General features: G+C 38.9%; 2 protein-coding genes across 4 annotated transcripts in view; one reads left to right on the top strand and one right to left on the bottom strand.

Moving 5' to 3' along the window:
• LOC128230239 (myb-like protein X) overlaps positions 1–1,046 on the bottom strand; it is a 71,093-nt gene extending 70,047 nt beyond the window's left edge. Inside the window, exon 1 of one of the 3 annotated variants that reach the window (XM_052942337.1) lies at positions 982–1,046. The gene's annotated coding sequence lies outside the window, so the exon portion shown is untranslated. The remainder of the gene's footprint in view (positions 1–981) is intronic. The other 2 variants (XM_052942343.1, XM_052942346.1) reach the window with 2 other exon arrangements.
• Positions 1,047–4,898: 3,852 nt separating this feature from the next.
• LOC128232217 (protein FAM234B-like) lies at positions 4,899–19,271 on the top strand. Its single transcript, XM_052945652.1, has 15 exons — positions 4,899–4,993; positions 5,258–5,650; positions 5,903–6,037; positions 6,383–6,574; positions 7,105–7,247; positions 11,971–12,145; positions 12,945–13,089; positions 13,397–13,561; positions 13,895–13,988; positions 15,019–15,213; positions 15,487–15,618; positions 16,148–16,268; positions 17,496–17,669; positions 17,921–18,008; positions 18,917–19,271. Exons 1-15 carry the CDS (start codon positions 4,987–4,989, stop codon positions 19,131–19,133), a joined length of 2,376 nt encoding a protein of 791 aa, XP_052801612.1. The 5' UTR covers positions 4,899–4,986; the 3' UTR covers positions 19,134–19,271.
• The last annotated feature ends 4,649 nt before the right edge of the window (positions 19,272–23,920 follow it).

The following is a 23,920-nucleotide window of genomic DNA, read 5'->3' as shown; positions in this document are numbered from 1 at the left end:
GGAAGCAGACAACTGATTTGAGAACAATTCACTGATCAATTTTATGAAGCAGTTACTTCCCTTTATTGAGATATTTTAATAAAACACAAGTCACTCGCTATTATTTTGCTGACTTGACAATAAAAGAGAGCTGTTTACATTTCAACTGATCAGTGCATGTAGTGTGAACTGATGAATATTATTAGAAGTCAGAATGAGCACCAAAAAGGGAAGCATTGAAAATAATGAATCTTAATCCGAGGCATGCCGGCGTCATACATGTACAATACATAATTTATTTGAAACATGTATACTGACTTTGCAATTTCAGCGTAATTGTCTTAATCCCTGTGTCTACTAATGATGCAGCGCCATACCATATCCTCTTTTCTTGTTTCGAAGTCAGCCCCAAAGCTCCTCCCCGACGCCACCCCCCCCCATAACACACACACACACACACACACACGCACGCACGCACGCACGCGCGCACGCACGCGCAAACAATATAGAAAAAAAAACACACAAACAAGAAGCAAGCAAAACAGACTGATAATCACAGACAAAAAGACTAGGACAGAACGGCATACGGACATTCTCATTCATCAGAGGTTTGATAATGATAAATCTATGTGTGGTACGCATAGCATCGTCACTCTGGTGAACGAGGATGCAGACGTATAGATCGACACGGACAGAATCATTGTAAAGACCAACACAAGTCCACAACATCAAAACAGTTTGACCGATTACGGTATTTGCATTTAATTATATATTTTAATATAAAATACAAATCCAAAAGAATAAGTAAAATATACCAGAATCTTTACATAGTTTATACTACAAAGCACAAGTTTGTAGGTATAAGTTTATACTATATCCTCTATTTGGCAGCATAATATTGTATTGTGGATAAAGGTAAAATACATATACTGATATATTACGTTGTTAATTACGTATATAATAAAATATGTAAAACATTATATTAGAAATAAAGACACTCACATGTTTCGGTAAAAGGGTAAGTTCCAAGAAATATAAATATGTTGCAGGAGACCATGTAATTAATAAATAATTTGTTTATTATTTTTTCAAACAACAGTAAAAGTACAACAATCCAAGACGGAACTATTCAAACTGGCAATTAAATGATCTTATGATTATTTGTTTTGTAGCGAGCTGGAAGGCACTCCTGGCCAGGCCTTAAAAAGATCCTGATTATTTTATGGATACACAGAGGCTTGACTGGCTGCCGGCCTCGGGGTGCGTTACTGATTGCAATCAAAACAGTTCAAAATGTCTTAAATTAACCAGGTATGAAGTATTTTCAAGATTTTTTTCTACGTTAAGTTTTATCTATCCTGGTGCTTAAACTAGATTGTAATTTATGGAATACATCTTATTTTTATATCAAAGTGTTGAGAATTTATGTTCAAGGTGTAAACAGTATATAAATATGCTCCTAGATTCTAATTCAGATACTTAGCAGAAATCGCAGCTCGCAGACTCTGTCTGGACTGAACGAGATAAAAACATCCTACAGGGGAACCAGGCTCAATCAGTGTGAAGATAAGACTAGGGTTTGAGCTAAACTAAACTACATAACATTCTGATCGAACATATTCAAGGTATACACTGAGCAGAATCGCAAGCTAGACCAAGAATTATTTCTCGCTCAATACTTTCGATGCGGATTACTTGATCTTTAAATTAGAGTCTCATCGTACTTTAGTCAATTTAAGGGCTTTTCAAAGACCTGGTCATATATTCATTGTTGATGCCAATCTGTAATTGTATATTTTCCGGCCGACGCTTTTCTTTGAGTTGATCGGGATATTTGGGTTATATTCTAGTTTGAGTTTTTTTGTGGTCGGTATGAGTCTGACTGCATAAAACAAATATTTAAGGGAGTAAAAACATGTGCGTCAAGTGTCACTTTCAACTTGTGACAGTAAGTAAAGAAGGGAGTACAAACATTGGCGTCAAGTGTCACTTTCAACTTGCGGCATTAAGTATAAAAGGGAGTACACACATTGGCGTCAAGTGTCACTTTCAACTTGTGACAGTAAGTAAAGAAGGGAGTACACACATTGGCGTCAAGTGTCACTTTCAACTTGTGACAGTAAGTAAAGAAGGGAGTACACACATTGGCGTCAAGTGTCACTTTCAACTTGTGACAGTAAGTAAAGAAGGGTGTACACACATTGGCGTCAAGTGTCACTTTCAACTTGTGACAGTAAGTAAAGAAGGGTGTACACACATTGGCGTCAAGTGTCACTTTCAACTTGCGGCATTAAGTATAAAAGGGAGTGCACACATTGGCGTCAAGTGTCACTTTCAACTTGTGACAGTAAGTAAAGAAGGAAGTACACACATTGGCGTCAAGTGTCACTTTCAACTTGCGGCATTAAGTATAAAAGGGAGTGCACACATTGGCGTCAAGTGTCACTTTCAACTTGTGACAGTAAGTAAAGAAGGGAGTACAAACATTGGCGTCAAGTGTCACTTTCAACTTGTGACAGTAAGTAAAGAAGGGAGTACAAACATTGGCGTCAAGTGTCACTTTCAACTTGTGACAGTAAGTAAAGAAGGGAGTACAAACATTGGCGTCAAGTGTCACTTTCAACTTGTGACAGTAAGTAAAGAAGGGAGTACAAACATTGGCGTCAAGTGTCACTTTCAACTTGTGACAGTAAGTAAAGAAGGGTGTACACACATTGGCGTCAAGTGTCACTTTCAACTTGTGACAGTAAGTAAAGAAGGGTGTACACACATTGGCGTCAAGTGTCACTTTCAACTTGCGGCATTAAGTAAAGAAGGGAGTACAAACATTGGCGTCAAGTGTCACTTTCAACTTGCGGCATTAAGTAAAGAAGGGAGTACACACATTGGCGTCAAGTGTCACTTTCAACTTGCGGCATTAAGTAAAGAAGGGAGTACAAACATTGGCGTCAAGTGTCACTTTCAACTTGCGGCATTAAGTAAAGAAGGGAGTGCACACATGGGCGTCAAGTGTCACTTTCAACTTGCGGCATTAAGTAAAGAAGGGAGTACAAACATTGGCGTCAAGTGTCACTTTCAACTTGCGGCATTAAGTAAAGAAGGGAGTACAAACATTGGCGTCAAGTGTCACTTTCAACTTGCGGCATTAAGTAAAGAAGGGAGTGCACACATGTGCGTCAAGTGTCACTTTCAACTTGTGACAGTAAGTATAGAAGGGAGTACAAACATTGGCGTCAAGTGTCACTTTCAACTTGTGACAGTAAGTAAAGAAGGGAGTACAAACATTGGCGTCAAGTGTCACTTTCAACTTGCGGCATTAAGTATAAAAGGGAGTACACACATTGGCGTCAAGTTTCACTTTCAACTTGCGACATTAAGTATAAAAGGGAGTACACACATTGGCGTCAAGTGTCACTTTCAACTTGCGACATTAAGTATAAAAGGGAGTACACACATTGGCGTCAAGTGTCAGGAGGGAGGGAGCGTTTTTACTTCCTTTTCCAGGAATATTACATTCAATATAATTCTTTACTTTCAGCTTGTGCCAGTAAGTATGAAAGGGAATACACACAATGACGTCAAGTGTAACTTTCAACTTGCGTTTATCTCCCCTTCTCTTTCTATCATATATTGATGTTTTGAACAATGAACGTGTAAAAAGCACGTTTGCTTATTATAAAGAATAGGCTTATTATACACGAGATAGCGTTTATCAGGCTAGTCAACCTGATAAGAATTGCTTCAAGTTTGGTCTCTCATTCTAGCCGAGCTTTGTGGTATCGCAACTTGTCAGTTGTAGTTAATGAACTCCTACATTTGTGGCCTGATTATTTCAATGAATAGACATGATATAAACGCACGTACATTCAGTAGTTTGGGAGGGAGGGAGGGAGGGAGGGAGGGAGTTAGCTAATATACTTTCTCCTCCAGAAGTATCAAACTCTATATAATAATTACCTTGAACTTGTGACAGTAAGTATGAAAGGGAGTATACACAATGACGTCAAGTGTAATCTCCCCTTCGCTTTCTATCATTTATGTTTTGAACAATGAACTTGTAAAAAGCACGTTTGCTTTTTACAAAAAAAGGCTTATTATACACGAGATAGTGTATATCAGTTTATCAGGCTAGCCAACCTGATAAGAATTCAAGCTTAAAGTTTGGTCTCTCATTCTAGTCGAGCTTTGTGGTTCCACAACTTCACGAGTCAGTTGTAGTCAATGACATTTGTACCCTGATTATTACAATAAAATAGCCATCGAGCGAGCGAGTTTTTTTTCTGGTAGCAAAACATGGATATGTTAAAAATGTACCATCAATATCTTGGCCCTCTTTCTTAGGAAACAGAATTATCACTAAATAAACACAAATCAATAATCTTTGTCTTCAATTTGACCTAATTGGCATAATCTGCATGCTTATTAATCCCAAAATGTTTCTACCCTCAACGATAAGATAACCCATTGTGAGCATTTGAATACGTGCAGTGAATGCTTCTTGTCAGTGGCCCCCTCCTCCCGTCCTTCTTCTCGTCCTCGTCGTCGTCGTCCTTCCTCGTCGTCGTCCTTCTCGTCGTCTTAGTCTTTCTCCTCCTCCTCCTCCTCCTCCTCATAATCATCATCATCATCATCATCAGCAGCAGCAGCAGCAGCAGCAGCAACAACAACAACAACAACAACAACATTTTTTGTTTGCAGATCATCTTTACTTTACCCTCGTCATCATTGAAAAATTGACAGTATTTTATCATAAAGTTAATAATTATCAAAATAATTTCTACATTCGCGATTTCTGTTATCATACTTTTGTTCCAAGAGACATCAAGAACGAAGCCGATTGAAAAACAAGGGAAAGCGACATGTTTGAATAGATAAGATAATGCAGTAAAATATTATCAAATTGTCTGCTACATAATTGAAGGAATGTTTAGATTATTATTTTGACTTGTTGATTATAAATTCTAAAATAAAAAAGGATATACAAAATAATAAGGATATATAAATAAAATGGCCGGTAAAGCATTTTCAAAAGATTTAAGAAACCTAATGGAATATAACAGAACAGAACTGAATAAAGCTGAACGGAACATGAATATTTTTCATGCACATGTGATCACTTTGACAAAAATAAATCTTTTCACTGCTATTATCATATAGTGTTATAGATGTGTGTATAATAATGTTAAATTACGATTATTTTTTGTCCAAATCAAATATTCAATTTTAAAAAATAAAATGAAACATATATAATAGGTAAACGTTATTATAACTTTTTCAGACACTACGAGCTATAGCCAGCTTCCACAGGCCGACAACAGCGACGAAGACTGGAATGATGACGTTAACCAGGACGTCGCAGCACGAGGAGCCCTCACCGCACCGGAAGTAGTCATCAGTGACACGGATGTTCTCTTACATATGAAACAAAGGCCGCATAACGGCACAGCTTTGGAATTCTCACCCTCAAGAAACAGGAAATATGATAATTCATTTTGTTCGCCGAAAAGAGCGGCAATATGTATTGTGTTTGGGTTACTTTTGTTTGGACTTGGATACGTATTTGGTTATGTGACGCCGTCGGTAAAAGAATATGTGTTTGGTGATTCTGGTGGCGGGGTGGCGGCGCTTAAAAAGCGGTCAGGCGACTGGAGAACAAAGATGGCAGACTGGCGTACGTTGCTTTAACTTTCTGTTAATATTGGATGCGAACATTGTATCAGAAATGTTCTGCCATATGCCGACTGACTTACGTAAACGTTCTTACAACAACCATTTCATGTGTTATTTACCCAATATTTCGTAAATCTTAAAAAAATGACATAGTGACATATATATATATATATATATATTCTCATTGCCCATATGAAATCTTCTATAGAATAGCATTTTGAAGAGCATTTTATTACGCTGTTGTTGTTTCCAGGTACGGAGTCCTGCATACGCCTGGTCGACGTCGACCAAGACGGCGTTCTTGACGTCATCATTGGGCTCGCGCTGGGGAAAGATGTTACCAACATTCACACAGAGGCGGACATGGCACAGTTCTGCAAAGATAACGGTAAAGTCCTGTACGTTATGGAACACCACTACCACCACCACTACTTCCACCACCACTTCCACCACCACTTCCACCACTTCAGCCACCACTTCCATCACCACTTTCACCACTTTCACCACTTCCACCACCACTTCCACCACTTCCAACACCACTTCAACCACCAATTCCACCACCACTTCCATCAACATTTTCACCACCACCACCACCACCACCACCACCACTTCCACCACCACTTCCACCACCACCATCATCATCACCACCACCACCAGCAACAACAACCATTTATTCATTTTCGTCACCAACTAACCGCTTGAACAAAATATCTTCCTTTATATCCCGGAACAGGTCTAACGTTTCCGTGCGCGGGCGCCGTGGTGGCGTTACGCGGCCGTGATGGGAAGTTGCTGTGGAAAGCTGATTCGTACGCGGAGGTGTTAGAGCTCGTATGTCACGGAATTGACGTCAACCAGGACGGCGTGGATGACTGTATCGCCACCGGCCGGCTCGCCGAGATGAGGGCCATTAACCCGCTCAACGGTAATTTAAGAGTGTATGTTGATTGTCTCCCTTTTGCTGGAATGCGTTCATTGGGTATTACACATATATTAGAATGACTCTTTATGTATATATTGTTTGTAAACTTAATTTCAGATTTGTTGGCTTATACAACATATTTGATGTCAGTGGCTTGATGACAAAGGCTCATCAAAAATATAATAAAGCAGTAAAACTAGCCAAAATTGTATTTTACACATTTAAACATATATATCATCAATATAAAACATTGCCTTCAACATAAAATGAGATTTGACAAAATTCAAAAGTACCCTATACTGTAATATGATATAATATGCTTTTATTTCTTGATAATTTATTATCAAGTTATCATTTGTTATTAAGTTATCATTTGTTATTAAGTTATCATTTGTTATCAAGTTATCATTTGTTATCAAGTTATCATTTGTTATTAAATTGGAAACGTACAACGTATACTTAACAAATAAATAATACGAGATGCTAAAGTAGATTATATATCTCGCTCATAAAAATTCACATTTTATCATCAGGGGAGACGCTTTGGGAGGCGGACACAAAATATCTGAACCGTGGTTGGAACATCTACGCCCCGGCCGCCATACCGGATGTTGATGAGGACGGGGTGGCAGACATCATCATCGCGCACGGCGGCGATTCATATGTGCCCGCGCAGGTTAGCGAAAGTTGTATCTTTCTCTTAAATCTCAGTCAACGCAATTTAGGTTCACACTATAAGTCTTAAAGGCGAATGTGGAGACAGTTGAAAAATAAAAGAAAACCGGTATTCGTCACCTTTGTATTAGGCCGCGGAAACACACTCAACAGTGACGAAAACGTGGCCCGGTTGAATCTCTAACATATTTTATTACCGGTAGATATTTTCACATTTATATCGTAACAATGCCATTGGTAATATTTAAAATTTAAAAACCACATTCGAGTCACACAGTACAACACTATTAACCAAACACATACAAGAAGAGTACTCTAAAACATAATGACAACTTTGAATCACGCCATAAGTAAGGTATACCTACACTCATAAAAAAGTATACTTCCTCTTTCAGGAGTATCACACTCAATCAAAGAACAATGAAGTGTATTCCTCCTCCAGGAGTATCACACTCAATGTAAAGCAAACTTCCTCCTCCAGGAGTATCACACTCAATCAAAGAACAATGAAGTATATTCCTCCTCCAGGAGTATCACACTCAATGTAAAGCAAAGTTCCTCCTCCAGGAGTATCACACTCAATGTAAAGCAAAATTCCTCCTTCATGAGTATCACACTCAATGTAAAGCATACTTCCTCTTTCAAGAGAATCATACTCAATATGAAGTATACTACCTCTTTCAGGAGTATCACACTCAATGTGAAGTATACTTCCTTTTCCAGGAGTATCACACTCAATGTAAAGCATACTTCCTCGTTCAGGAGTATCACACTCAATGTGAAGTATACTTCCTCCTCCAGGAGTATCACACTCAATGTAAAGCATGCTTCCTCTTTCAGGAGTATCACACTCAATGTAAAGTATACTTCCTCCTCCATGAGTATCACACTCGATGTAAAGCATACTTCCTCTTTCAGGAGTATCACACTCAATGTGAAGCAAACTTCCTCCCCCAGGAGTATCACACTCGATGTAAAGCATACTTACTCTTTCAGGAGTATCACATTCAATGTAAAGTATACTTTCTCCTCCAGGAGTATCACACTCGATGTAAAGTGTACTTCCTCCTCCAGAAGTATCACACTCAATGTAAATTATACTTCCTCCTCCAGGAGTATCACACTCGATGTAAAGTAAACTTCCTCCTCCAGGAGTATCACACTCAATGTAAAGTATATTTCTTCCTCCAGGAGTATCACACTCAATGCGAAGTATACTTCCTCCTCCAGGAGAATCACATAATGTAAAGTGTACTTCCTCTTTCAAGAGTATCACACTCATGGTAAATATAATTCCTCCTCCAGGAGTATCACACTCAATGTAAAGTGTACTTCCTCCTCCAGGTGTATCACATAATGTTACGTATACTTCCTCTTTCAGGAGTGTCACACTCAATTTAAAGAACAATGAAGTATATTCCTCCTCCAGGAGTATCACACTCAATGTAAAGTATACGTCCTCCCCCAGGAGTTTCACTCTCAATGTAAAGTGTACTTCCTCCTCCAGAAGTTTCACACTCAATGTGAAGTATACTTCCTCCTCCAGGAGTATCACACTCAATGTGAAGTATACTTCCTCCTTCAGGAGTATCACACTCGATGTAAAGTATACTTCGTTTTTATGGAGTATCACACTCAATGTGAAGTATATTTCCTCCTTCAGGAGTATCACATTCGATGTAAAGTATACTTCCTCTTTATGGAAAATCACACTCAATGTGAAGTATACTTCCTCCTTCAGGAGTATCACACTCAATGTAAAAATGTGAAGTATATTTCCTCCTCCAGGAGTATCACACTCAATGTAAAGTATACTTTCTCCTCCAGGAGTAACACACTCAATGTCAAGTATACTTCCTCCTCCAGGAATATCACACTCAATGCGAAGTATACTTCCTCCGCCAGGAGTATAACATAATGTAAAGTGTACTTACTCTTTCAGGAGTATTACGCTCAATATAAAGTATGCTTCCTCCTCCAGGAGTATCACACTCGATGTAAAGTGCACTTCCTCCTCCAGGAGTATCACATAATGTAAAGTATACATCCTCTTTCAGGAGTATCACGCTCAATGTAAAGTATGCTTCCTCCTCCAGGAGTATCACACTCGATGTAAAGTGCACTTCCTCCTCCAGGAGTATCACATAATGTAAAGTATACATCCTCTTTCAGGAGTACCATACTCAATACAAAGAACAATAAAGTTTATTCCTCCTCCAGGAGTATCACACTCAATGTAAAGTATACGTCCTCCTCCAGGAGTATCACATTCAATGTCAAGTATACTTCCTCCTCCAGGAATATCACACTCAATGCGAAGTATACTTCCTCCTCCAGGAGTGTCACATAATGTAAAGTGTACTTCCTCTTTCAGGAGTATCACGCTCAATGTAAAGTATGCTTCCTCCTCCAGGAGTATCACACACAATGTAAAGTGCACTTCCTCCTCCAAGAGTATCACATAATGTAAAGTATACTTCCTCTTTCAGGAGTATCACACTCAATTCAAAGAACAATGAAGTATATTCCTCCTCCAGGAGTATCACACTCAATGTAAAGTATACGTCCTCCTCCGGGAGTATCACACTCGATGTAAAGTGTACTTCCTCCTCCAGGAGTATCACACTCAATTCAAAGAACAATGAAGTATATTCCTCCCCCAGGAGTATCACACTCAATGTAAAGTATACGTCCTCCTCCGGGAGTATCACACTCAATGTAAAGTGTACTTCCTCCTCCAGGAGTATCACACTCAATGTGAAGTATACTTCCTCCTCCAGCAGTATCACACTCAATGTGAAGTAAACTTCCTCCTTCAGGAGTATCACACTCAATGTAAAGTATACGTCCTCCTCCAGGAGTATCACACTCAATGTAAAGTGTACTTCCTCCTCCAGGAGTATAACAATCAATGTGAAGTAAGCTTCATCCTCCAGGAGTACCCTACTCAATGTGAAGTATACTTCCTCCTTCAGGAGTATCACACTCGATGTAAAGTATACTTCCTCTTTATGGAGTATCACACTCAATGTAAAGTATACTTCCTCCTCCAGGAGTATCACATTCAATATGAAGTATACGTCCTTCTCCATGGGTATCACATAATGTAAAGTATACTTCCTATTTCAGGAGTATCATACTAGATGTAAAGTGTACTTCCTCCTTCAGGAGTATCACACTCAATGTAAAGTATACTTTCCCCTCCAGGAGTATCACATTCAATGTCAAGTATACTTCCACCTCTAGGAATATCACAGTCAATGCGAAGTATACTTCCTCCTCCAGGAGTATCACATAATGTAAAGTGTACTTCCTTTTTCAGGAGTATCACGCTCAATGTAAAGTATGCTTCCTCCTCCAGGAGTATCACACTCAATGTAAAGTGCACTTCCTCCTCCAGGAGTATCACATAATGTAAAGTATACTTCCTCTTTCAGGAGTATCTCACTCAATTCAAAGAACAATGAAGTGTATTCCTCCTCCAGGAGTATCACACTCAATGTAAAGTATACGTCCTCCTCCAGGAGTATCACATTCAATGTGAAGTATACTTCCTCCTCCAGCAGTATCACACTCAATGTGAAGTAAACTTCCTCTTTCAGGAATATCATACTCAATGTAAATTATACGTCCTCCTCCAGGAGTATCACACTCAACGTAAAGTGTACTTCCTCCTCCAGGAGTATCACACTCAATGTGAAGTATACTTTCTCCTCCAAGAGTATCCCACTCAATGTGAAGTATACTTCCTCCTTCAGAAGTATCACACTCATGGTAAAGTATACATCCTCTTTATGGAGTATCACACTCAATGTAAAGTATACTTCCTCCTCCAGGAGTATCACACTCAATATAAAGTATACTTTCTCCTTCAGGAGTATCCCACTCAATGTGAAATATACTTCCTCCTTCAGGAGTATCACACTCGATGTAAAGTATACATCCTCTTTATGGAGTATCACATTCAATGTAAAGTATACTTCCTCCTCCAGGAGTATCACACTCAATATGAAGTAAACTTCCTTCTCCATGAGTATCACATAATGTAAAGTATACTTCCTCTTTCAGGAGTATCATACTCGATGTAAAGTGTACTTCCTCCTCCAGGAGTATCACACTCAATGTAAAGTATACTTCCTCCTCCAGGAGTATCACTCTCAATGTGAAGCATACTTCCTCCTCCAGGAGTACCACACTCAATGTAAAGTATACTTCCTCAGTATCGCACTCGATGTTAAGTATACTTCCTCTTTCAGGAGTATCACACTCAATGTAAAGTATACTTCCTCCTCCAGGAGTATCACACTCGATGTAAAGTATACTTCTGCCTCCAGGAGTATCACACTCGATGTAAAGTAAACTTCCTCCTCCAGGAGTATCACAGTCAATGTAAAGTATACTTCCTCCGCCAGGAGTATACCACTCGATGTGAAGTATACTTCCTTCTCTAGGAGTATCACACTCGATGTAAAGTATACTTCCGCCTCAAGGAGTATCGCAATAAATGTGATGTATAGTCCTCCACCAGAAGTTTCATAATCAATCTTATTAGGTTGTACTTCCCGATGAGTTGGGTGTCCGGGGGATAGATACCGATTTCGGATATTGATGATGTCGGGGCGGTTTACTTTAGTATAAGATTTGATAGTGTACTGTTTTTTTTTTAAAATTCAACCGTTACGTTATATGACTTCGAACTATCTGATTAGTGTAATTTTATACAGGTCCATTCCCGGCAATCTGGTCACATTATTATGGTTTCGGGACGGACGGGTCAGGCAATCGGCTCCTATATGAAGACACCGGAAGAGCGAGAGACACACATGTCGCCGGTCGTGCACACACGCCGAGACGGCTCCCAATATATCCTCATAGGCACGGGTGGGGAAGCTATCGGAGGTAAGTGGAACAACATTTTTGGTCAAGAATAAGTTAGCTTAAAGCTGCCCTCTCACAGATTTACCGTTTTTACATCTTTTTTATTTTCGCTTGGAATGAGCAAATTACTGCGTAAATATCTGTAAACATTGCATTATAAAAGACTGCTGACAAAATATCAGATCGCAGATGCACATATTTCTGTTCCGATATTAATGTTTTATTGATAAAACCGTTACTAACGGTTTAAGAAATATGCATAAAACATCAGTTTTTGAACTTAATAAAAATCTGCGATCATTTTTGTCAGCAATGTTATAGGACTTGTTTACATGCATTTTTGCATAAATTGGCTCGTTCCAAATAAAAAAAGTTGTCAAAACGTTCAATCAGTGCGAGTGCAGCTTTAATACACCGATTTTTCATTTTTTTTTCAATTAATGTTTGTGTCACAGGACAGCACATTTCATTATTTTATTTGACATTATGATTGTAAGAGCATTAACCGTGATATACTTTTATAATTCACAATGCCAATCCCTAGACATCTTTTGTTTGGCTTTATGAATTGTGGATGGATTGCATCTATACTGAGGACTAATTTCCATATTTCTGTCTATTCCCTTTTTTGCTATTGTGTTTACAATACTACTGTAGAACTCTAGCTTTTACATATATTTTTTTTATTAAAGATAAAAGGCTCTATCCCGTTTAAGCTGTTACGTAAATGGGCTGACCGCAACGGCGCTCATAGAAACAATTCGAGAACATATTGTAGTGATTAATTATCATTTTCATCTATACTGTTATTACACAACAGGAAAGCTGATGGCGATGTCCATCCCGGACTTTTACCGCTACGTTAAAGGGCTGCCTAAGGACCACTCTGTACCGGGGACCAGGGGTAAATATCCGCAATGGGGATCCAAGGAACCATTCGAGAATGGCACCATTGACATCATCAAGTGAGTAACATGTATAAGACTTATCAACGAACTTTCGAAACAGTGACGTGTTGTCATCGGTCAAAATTGAAATCATCGCTAAACACATCATATTTTTTTGTATATGAAAAGTGTCGCAGCTTATTTTTCCGGTTTCTTTTAGAAGTTACTCAGAACATTATGCTACTATTTATGTAATTGTCTTAAAGCATCCTTAACAGTTAATTTTTGACGAAGTCAATACCATTGTCCATACTTATGACAAAGCTACACGCAATATATTTTCACTGCATACATCAAAAACCCCTCTCGTTATCTCCTTCCCCAGTACTGGTGGAAAAGGCGTCATGGTGCCACCGGTGCTCGTGGACGTCAACCAGGATGGCGTCCGTGACATACTCGTGAACGCATTCAATGGCGTCCTGGCGCTCTATGACGGCGAGACTCTTGATCTCATGTGGAAGATAGAGTTTGAGGACCGTGAGTCGTACAGGTTTGTAGGGGAAGATTGCGCCTTTACTGTTTTCAGGCAACGAAATTACTGCCTTTCAACCTTTTTAAGTTTTTAACCATTTTAATTGACATTTGAGTGTGTCAATGTTACGGCGACCCCGAACAGTTCGTATTCGCAACTTAACCAGGTTCTTTCACATTTACCTTTGATAATTACAAGTCGCTTAAGTTAAAAATGTATTTTTGCATCACCTTGAACAAACTACCCGTGTCGTCTAGCTTAGCTAGGGAACTCACATGTTTCATATTAGTAATACGAATAAGACTTATTATCATTCATTTAAATGAATTTCTAACACTTATATTAATAAAGTGTACCGGCCCCGGGTTACTTTAACGACGATGACGTGCTGGACTTCATGGTCCACTGGAGTCGGGGTGCCTGGCCGTCCTATAACACCACAGACGTGAGTGACCTTCATCTTTTAACTTGTGAAGTGATTCAGGGTGTATAATGCTAAGGACGTATGTGACTTTGACTGCTCACCTTGTTCAAGGGAGTCATGGTACCTGGCCATTCTGTAACGTCATACATCTTTTACCTTGTACAGAGGTGTCAGGATGCCTCATCCTTTTTATAACCACTCAGACGTAAGACTCCTTTACCTTTAACATTAAATTAGGTAGACGTCATTAGTGATTTTGTTATGCCTCGTGATTTAGGTCGACTTCACCGGAGAAAAAGCTATCGTAGAACTGTGATCATGTAGACAGTACTAGAAATGCGTCGTGATTAGTTTACTAACCAGTTTCTAAAAAAGGCCCTCACTGTGATATATTATGTATGTTGCCACGAACACGCCACTCTTGTTAATAAATAAATGATTAAGATGACACTCTTTCCATTTCATTGCGAATTCATTCCTTTAATCGTAAGCATCTACGAACCTTGCAAAAATATCTGTCTAGTGCTGTTCAGGCAATTATGGTGGCATATAACTGCCAAAGATAACCTGTTTAACGTTCACGAATTGTTTCCTGTTAACCACTTAATTTTCGAGATAATTATCTAGCTAACTAGTTAATATTCGCGTTACTTTTTTGGTAAGATAAATATCACAAGACTTCAAACAGGCTAAAAAGTGCCCAGAACTGCCACCTATTACCCTTTAAAGCTGTACAACATTAATTGGTTAACTAGTTATGGTTTACGAATGCCACTTAATAAGTAACATACTAACTGGTTAACGTAATGAGATTCGTATAAATATATTTATAGCTAAGTGGTTCCACGAATCTTATTACGTTGACCAGTTAGTATCTGACTTATTAAGTGGAATTCGCAAACCATACTTTTACAGTTAACTGCCACTACAGCCAATTCATATTCAGTACGCTAATGTTCAACTCTGATAATTTATGAAATAAAATTGGAGACAAAAATAGCACACAAGATCTTGGTTCTCAGTATGTGAAACGCAAACTAATACATTTTAGACGTTGGTCATCGATGGGCGAGACGGCAGCGTTCTGTGGAATTTCACGTCCAACAAGTATGACGTGTCTTCAGACCTCGTGGCACACACGAGTGCTATCAACCGTGACGTGTTTATTTTTAAAGCCCAAGGTCGAGAGGGTACCGATCCTAAAAACATTGGAGCCATTAACAGGGCCACTGGCAGCCAAAGAATTGTAAGTCCAGCTGGGGCTGATCATCAGGAATTAAAGACAAACAAATAATGTTCTCTCCTACATCCCATACCAATTATTTTGAAAGCCAAAATATTCTTTCTTGTTTCGCTATTGCATCCAAACATCAGAATATCACATACTAGTAATTTAAGAATATTTAATTTATTTTGATTGTCAACATAACGTTACCATGAAGCAAAGTATAAATAACTGTACACAGCATACCGTAGTCTCGTACAATGGTGAAATACGGGTGCTTATATGATGCTACAGTTAAAAAGACGTTTCACGGACACAGCAAGTTGGGAGTTCGAAGAGACGGAAATTAATGAAGAGAACGAGGCATTAGAAGGCGTCCTGCTCCCACAGAGCCACTTCCGGAACAATCGAGCCGTCATTGACAAGGTTGTTACAAATGCCCTCTTTTAAGGTTGATCGATTTGATGAACTCATTACTTCATTGAAAGCCATTCTACTTTAAATAAAGTGAAGTTTAAAGCTGCACTCTCACAGATTGAACGTTTTCACATTTTTTTTTTAATTTTTTGTCTTGGGACGAGCCAATCTTTGCGAAAATCCATGGAAACCAGTCACATAAGACTTCTGACTAAAAATTAGACCGCAGATTATATAATTAAGTTATTTTTTTATGTTTTATGCATATTTTCGTAAACCGTTAGTAACGGTTTAAGCCATAAAACATTAATTTTCGAACGGAAATATAAGAATATGTGATATGATCTTTTGTCAGCAATCTTGTATCACTGGTTTGCAGATATTTACGGAAATATTTGCTCTTTCCAAGACAAAAAAAAGTTGTAAAAACGGTGTATCTGTGAAAGTGCGGCTTTAAGATCAGTCTCATTTTATTTATATTGAAAAAGAATTTCCTAACTAAGTTCCTCTTTCCTAATTCTTGTTTGTTTCTTTTTAGAACTACATCGAGTGCAAGTCTGACCAGTCGGTTTTTCTTGCCGAACTGTTTGCCATGGATATAACCAACATGCGGTCTCCGCTCAAACTCTGGGAACAAGGCTCGGAAAAATATTTTTACAGTAAGGTCTCCTATGGTCGTGACCATGATGTCAATTAGAATTAAGTCTTGTTCCTAGCGGGGATTAGAGGGTTTGTACATTGTGTCTTGTTGGGAATGCGTCAGTACTGTAACATCGTTAGTGTATCGTTGTTTAAGTGAAATTAAAAATAATAATGTTTTTGTTTAGTTATCCGAGTACTCGACTTGTAAATTAGTATTCGAGTACTCGGACGATCGATCGAGTACTCGGGTACTCGTTGCCATTCCTAGTCTTTTTATGTGTTGGTTGGAATCTAAATAATCCCCTTGAGTTTTATAAGCCACTGGGGTCTGAGAAGCTTTAACCATTTTCTACTCCTTAAAAAACTTCCCATAATCAGGTCCCTTACTAACTCCACCCAACTCGATTACTGTGCGAAACTCCGAATAATTACGCTATTTAGTACCAAGTACTTTTTCACTGTATTTCGACCGTTAGTCTACGTGACTAAGTCGATTCATTCGTTTGGCCATGACATCTCATCTAATGATCTCCTTACCAGAGTTTCAGCCGATGATATTTCGTGTATTACCAACGTACTGAACTTACAATCGGTCGCTGTCGCTCCCTCGGTATGCATTCGCTTAATTTGTTATAACAAATACTTAAGATCGCATAATGGTTAAGCATCTGTCTGCGAAAATGAGTTAAAATGTATTGCCACTAACTTTAAGTATACTATATGTTTTTTTATTTAAAATAAGTGTTTCAATTTTTGTTCAAAAACATATTTTACGAGGCTTACAAGGCGTCTTTATAGATCGGTATACATGAGCCACTCCTTGTCGTAAGGCCACCGGTTTTAAATGGCCACTTGTACTATCCGGCCACTCCAAATTCCTCCCGTACCTTTATAGAATATAAAGCACATGCATTAAGTACCAACCGGTCTAACACGGCCGCGGTCAGTTATCTCTGATCTCGTGAATCCATATAGACAATATGTATTTTTCAAAATGTATCCGACAACGCGATAGCCAATAATGACTAGATATGCGTTTTGATATAGGTTCGATTTCGGTCCAATGTGTAGTCGACATGATTTTGGTCCGACTTGTATCCGATGGGCAACCAACATAGGTTTAATATCGTTCTCGGTATATATCTGATATGCAAATAATATCGCATGCATGCATATGGTCTTGCTGGCTGGTGAATGATCAATCTTCCAGAATTTATTGATATAAAGTTTAAGTTCTTTTGTAGAGTTAGACGAATCAGATCGGGAAGCAGTACAAGCAAATATTGCCAAATATGGCAGTGATCACGTGATAGCAGAAAACGCATTTCCCTGGTCACATGGTAGACGCGAGGTGGAGCTGGACGAGGACAGCAAAGATGCGTTATGTATCCTCGTGCAGCCAGACGAAAGAACAACAGGCAAGGATAGACCTTTAATTTAAGAGGAATTTGATGAGGTTGTTCTATTTCGTTGTCACTTGTGTAAGATCTTTTTTATTAGAAATATGTAACTCAATATCATGTTGAGTATTCTAAATTGTACCCAGGTTTATTCAGAAAACTAGCATTGTTGGAGATGGCATTATACTACTTGTACCTTCAGTATTAAAGATGTGATTTTATCACAACTCCAAACAATCAGTATTAAAGTTGCAATTCATTCTCTGCAGGTGCAATTGGTGACGTAGATGGTGACGGAAAACTTGACGTCATCGTTAATCTCGTGTCAGTTGGCGTTCTCCGTGACGAACACGCAAGGTGAGACGGGGAGCATAATGTCCGATTGCACAGCAGAAACTGAAACATTAATGTCAATATATCTTCAACATTTCCTTTTCTTTGGGAGAAAGCGACACATTAAAAGACATTTGCTTTTGTCAGACTCGGATAGCACACCAATGGACTGTTAAAATGCATATCGGCACATAACCTAATATAGCCACAACTCAATTGAATGATATTAAGCGAACCATCGTAATCAAATGACATTCATTCTGACATAACCATCCATGGTCATGTTTAATGTTCCAACGTATACTGCTTCTTTCGTTGAAGGAGGCACAAATTATAAGAATGGAAACTGCATTCTCGGGTTGAATCCAATGTTATGTGCAACACTGTCACCCACCCCCCCCCCTTGCACCTTGAAAGGTCAATCGTAAATTGTCCACCGGGATTCCTCCCATCAGCGATTGTGCTTATTACGTGGGCAACAATAGAAAATGAACATTTGTTGCTTCGACGCACTTTATTCCAGGATATTTGTGCCCAGTTATTATGTGTTTCATACGACATCACAATGGGTTACCAAAATGCTGCTTTTGCAAAACAGCGAGGTATTACAGTATCATAATTATGTGTTCGTCTCTCGCCCAATAGGTCATAGATTCAAATTCCACCGAAAGCCTTTAGAATTTTGGGTGCGTAATTTGGAGTCGCAACTCAAGTGCACAAGTTCTGTAGAAAGTACTGATTTGGATGCAAATTATTGTCTTCATGAGCATCTCGCGAGGTTGTGCAAGCGGTTGTATTAACTTGTTAATACTTATTGTGATCAAATATACTAAATCCTGATTGTAAAAACTTTGTATTTCTCATGTTGTTTTAACGATCAATTTAAAAATAAAAATAGTACAGTTCAAACTGAATTTACTATGCTATTACAGGTACGTGAAGAAGAAGTTTGTTGTAGATATTTTCAAGATGAGCTTGGACGATGCATTAGCAAAGGAGCTGTACACGCCATTAAACGTCACCATTCATGACAAGATGAGTCTGATGGGCAACCACAACAACATGGAGCCACTCCGCTTTATGCAAATCGAACGTCAGGGTTGGGGCGGATATATGGGATCATGGGGCGATAGCACATACAGGGACTGAACATGGAAACCTCGCCCTGGTTATATTTACCCTCTCAGTGCATACTTATAATACATCGCCCTGAGTACATCACATGCCGATCGTTTATTGTTTTGTTATTCCTGTTTTAATTCTCAATACAATTTTGAGCCCTATTAAGCCATGCGTTGTTTCAAATAAGCGAGTTCAGGGCCAGGAATCACGTGACTTAAAGGTGTTCTCATATGTGTCACCACGGGTCACAGCCGATGTGAACAAACAAGTTCGCGGCGTTAGTTTCTAAATAACCCTTTTGACAGAAAAGCTATGAAAATATTTCTTAGCCTATAAGATACTATGCTATTTTCTGCTTCTACACGTGTGAAATATTTGAGATTTTCTTGTATTTTATTGACGCATCAGCGTTGCATCGTTCTACAAAATTCCTTAAAAAGTTGAATTTTTGGCCAAGGTTTGCATCATTGAAATACGAGCAAATCTAAGATACTTTAGCCTTTCCCTCGGCTGACAGTATTTCCCTCAGGTTGACAATATTTCCCTCAGGTTGACAGTATTTCCAGCAGGTTGACAATACGCTCTGTCACCCTCAAGGCAGTCAATATTTATATAATATCATTTTGATATATGAAACAAAGTAAATTGGAAGTGCGTGAAATGCCTCAGGGAAATGTTTAACGAGAGTTTACAGCACGTGTTACACTTTTTGAGCATATAGTTTTCATCTCATTAAATGTGCACGCACTGTTCCGGGCTTCACAAGGTTATTGCATTTGCAAGTTTCTACGTTCAATGTTCTGTTAGACCTTGAAACCAGTGATAAATGTCAGATTGAATGAAGCAAATGTTGAAGCAATGCATAGAGGCATGATTCTGGGAACTTATTATGTCGTATACAAACCAATTCAAAATAACTGCGATCTTTGTCCTGTAAAGCAAAATTAACGAGACAAGCACATGATTTTATCATTCCCTATACTATTAAATATATTACAAGCATGTTAAGATGACAATTGGAATCTTCCACAGACAACGGTACACAAATGTTTCGTATCATGCCTGATGCTCGGAAACATTTTGCAGCATAAAAAGTGTCCCAGTCGAATACCAGTGCTCGCGTTGTCTTATTTCAAGAAACTACTATTGTGTCTCACAATATTGCAGTAGACGTGCCCTGTCTGAACCTCGCCATTCTTTATGTTGATTGGAAATTTTGAGCCGAGAGACACGTTGTTTCAAGGAACAAAACAATAGCTTGGAAACGTATACATTCGAGTAAAAAACATGTCGTTTGGAAACTTTGGAAAATAGGAATATATACATGCAAGCACAGTTATAACATGCACAGATATGCCATATTTGCCGAGAAAATGCGAAAAATGTGGATAACATCAACACGTTTATATGTTAACATTTCCTCCTAAGCAACAATCTGTTCAATTACTTTTTTATCTTTATAGTTATGATACCAAACTAAGATGTCGATCGAAGAATATGTTTTTCGCCACCTACTGGACGCATATATTTTTCAAAATTTGAAGAAAATGTCCACTTGCCAGGCAAAATTAGGTACCTGAATCGTAGACGGGGTTACCTGCCCTTACCATTTCATTATCAAACTTTTTGTGCAGAGTACGCTGGGAACCAGACAACCTGAATCGGTACTTTTCATCCAAAAGTCTCGCTCTATATTAGTTACTGGGGGCAACGTCTTGTCATTGGTAACTCTACTCCAACAAATCGTGTCATATATTAGTTACAGGGGGCAACGTCTTGTCATGGATTACTCTACTCCAACAAGTCGTGTCATATATTAGTTACAGGGGGCAACGTCTGATCATTGTTTACTCTACTCCAACAAGTCGTGTTATATATTAGTTACAGGGGACAATGTCTGGTCATTGGTTACTCTATTCCAACAGGTAGTGGTATATATTAGTTACTAGGGGCAACGTCTTGTCATTGGTTACTCTACTCCAACAAGTCGTGTCATACATTAGTTACAGGGGGCAACGTCTGGTCATTGCTTACTCTACTCCAACAAGTCATGGTATATATTAGTTACAGGGGACAATGTCTGGTCATTGGTTACTCTACTCGTACAGATCGTGGTATATATAAGTTACTAGGGGCAACGTCTTGTCATTGGTTTCTCTACTCCAACAAGTCGTGTCAAATATTAGTTACTAGAAGCAACATCTTGTCATTGGTTACTCTACTCCAACAAGTCGTGTCATATATTAGTTACAGGGGACAATGTCTTGTCATTGGTTACTCTACTCCAACAAGTCTTGGTATATATTAGTTACAGGGGACAATGTCTGGTCATTGGTTACTCTACTCGAACAGGTCGTGGTATATATAAGTTACTAGGGGCAACGTCTTGTAATTGGTTTCTCTACTCCAACAAGCCATGTCATATATTAGTAACTGGGGGCAACGTCTTGTCATTGGTTACTCTACTCCAACAAGTCGTGCCATAAATTAGTTACAGGGGCAACGTCTTGTCATTGGTTACTCTACTCCAACAAGTCGTGTTATATATTAGTTACTAGGGGCAACGTCTTGTCATTGGTTACTCGACTCCAACAAGTCGTGTCATGTATTAGTTACAGGGGACAATGTCTTGTCATTGGTTACTCTACTCCAACAAGTCGTGCCATATATTAGTTACAGGGGCAACGTCTTGTCATTGGTTACTCTAATCCAACAGGTCGTGCCATATATTAGTTACAGGGGCAACGTCTTGTCATTGGTTACTCTAATTCAACAGGTCGTGTTATATATAAGTAACAGGAGCAACATCTTGACATTGGTTTCTCTACTCCAACAAGTCGTGTTATATATTAGTTACAGGGGCAACGTCTGGTCATTGGTTACTCTACTCCAACAAATCGTGTCATATATTAGTTACAGGGGGCAACGTCTTGTCAAAGATTACTCTACTCCAACAAGTCGTGCCATATATTAGTTACAGGGGGCAACGTCTTGTCAAAGATTACTCTACTCCAACAAGTCGTGCCATATATTAGTTACTGCGGACAATGTCTTGTCAAAAGTTCCTCTACTCCAACAGGTCTGCTATATATTAGTTACTGGGGGCAACGTCTTGTCGTTGGTTCCTCTACTCCAACAGGTCCTGCTATACATTAGTTACAGGTAGCAACGTCTTGTCATTGTTAACTCAACTCCAACAAGTCGTGTCATATATTAGTTACTGGGGGCAACGTCTGGTCATTGGTTACTCTACTCCAACAAGTCGTGTCATATATTAGTTACAGGGGACAATGTCTGGTCATAGGTTACTCTACTTCAACAAGTCGTGTTATATATTAGTTTCAGGGAGCAACGTCTTGTCGTTGGTTACTCTACTCCAACAAGTCGTGTTATATATTAGTTACTGGGGCAACGTCTTGTCATTGGTTACTCTACTCCAACAAGTCGTGTCATATATTAGTTACAGGGGGCAATATCTTGTCATAGGTTACTCTACTCCAACAAGTCGTGTTATATATTAGTTACAGGGGGCAACGTCTTGTCATTGGTAACTCTACTCCAACAAGTCGTGTTATATATAAGTTACAGGGGACAACGTCTTGTCATTGGTTACTCTACACCAACAGGTCGTGTCATATATTAGTTACAGGGTGCAACGTCTTGCCATTGGTTACTCTACTCCAACAGGTCGTGTTATATATTAGTTACAGGGGAAAACGTCTTGTCATTGGTTCCTCTTCTCCAACAAGTCGTGTTATATATTAGTTACTGGGGGCAACGTCTTGTCATTGGTTACTCTACTCCAACAAATCGTGTCATATATTAGTTACAGGGGGCAACGTCTTGTCATAGATTACTCTACTCTAACAAGTCGTGCCATATATTAGTAACTGGGGGCAACGTCTTTTCATTGGTTTCTCTACTCCAACAAATCGTGTCATAAATTAGTTACAGGGGGCAACGTCTTGTCATAGATTACTCTACTCCAACAAGTCCTGCCATATATTAGTTACTGCGGACAATGCCTTGTCAAATGTTCCTCTACTCCAACAGGTCGTGCTATATATCAGTTACTGGGGGCAGGGTCTTGTCGTTGGTTCCTCTACTCCAACAGGTCCTGCTATACATTAGTTACAGGGGGCAATGTCTTGTCATTGGTTACTCTACTCCAACAAGTCGTGTTATATATTAGTTACTGGGGGCAACCTCTGGTCATTGGTTATTCTACTCCAACATGTCGTGTTATATATTAGTTACAGGTGGCAACCTCTGGTCATTGGTTGCTCTACTCCAACAAGTCGTGCCATATATTAGTTACTGCGGACAATGTCTTGTCAAAGGTTCCTCTACTCCAACAGGTCCTGCTATATATTAGTTACTGGGGGCAACGTCTTGTTGTTGGTTCCTCTACTCCAACAGGTCCTGCTATATATTATTTACTGGGGGCAATGTCTTATCGTTGGTTACTCTACTCCAACAAGTCGTGTCATATATTAGTTACTGCGGACAAGTTCAATATTTATTTGCTAAAGGCCACCGGCCCAAGACAACAAATATGTATATTACAAATGTGCAAAAGCAACAATGGTAACATCGGTTGAACAATTTACAATATAATACAAACACAATTACAAAACAAACAAATGAGAGAAAAATCCCACAAGAAACCAACAAGAGAATGGAAAAAAGAACAAAAAAACTAAAAAACTAAAAAACACAAAAATAAAACACAAAAAAAACACGAAAGCTAAAGAGTTAAGAAATAAAGAAGTGCAAGTCGGAATACAGATTCGAATGTGTAGCATGCATTAAAT

This window comes from Mya arenaria, chromosome 4 (genome assembly GCF_026914265.1).
Source record: "Mya arenaria isolate MELC-2E11 chromosome 4, ASM2691426v1".
In the NCBI taxonomy this organism is placed as follows: domain Eukaryota; kingdom Metazoa; phylum Mollusca; class Bivalvia; order Myida; family Myidae; genus Mya; species Mya arenaria.
This window is presented reverse-complemented; position numbering and strand designations above follow the sequence as displayed.

Excerpts from the sequence above, each read along its gene's own strand:
- LOC128232217 (XM_052945652.1), top strand. Across the intron at positions 12,146-12,944 it reads GGGTGGGGAAGCTATCGGAG|GAAAGCTGATGGCGATGTCC; the intron begins GTAAGTGGAACA and ends ATTACACAACAG. Across the intron at positions 13,562-13,894 it reads GAGGACCGTGAGTCGTACAG|TGTACCGGCCCCGGGTTACT; the intron begins GTTTGTAGGGGA and ends ATATTAATAAAG.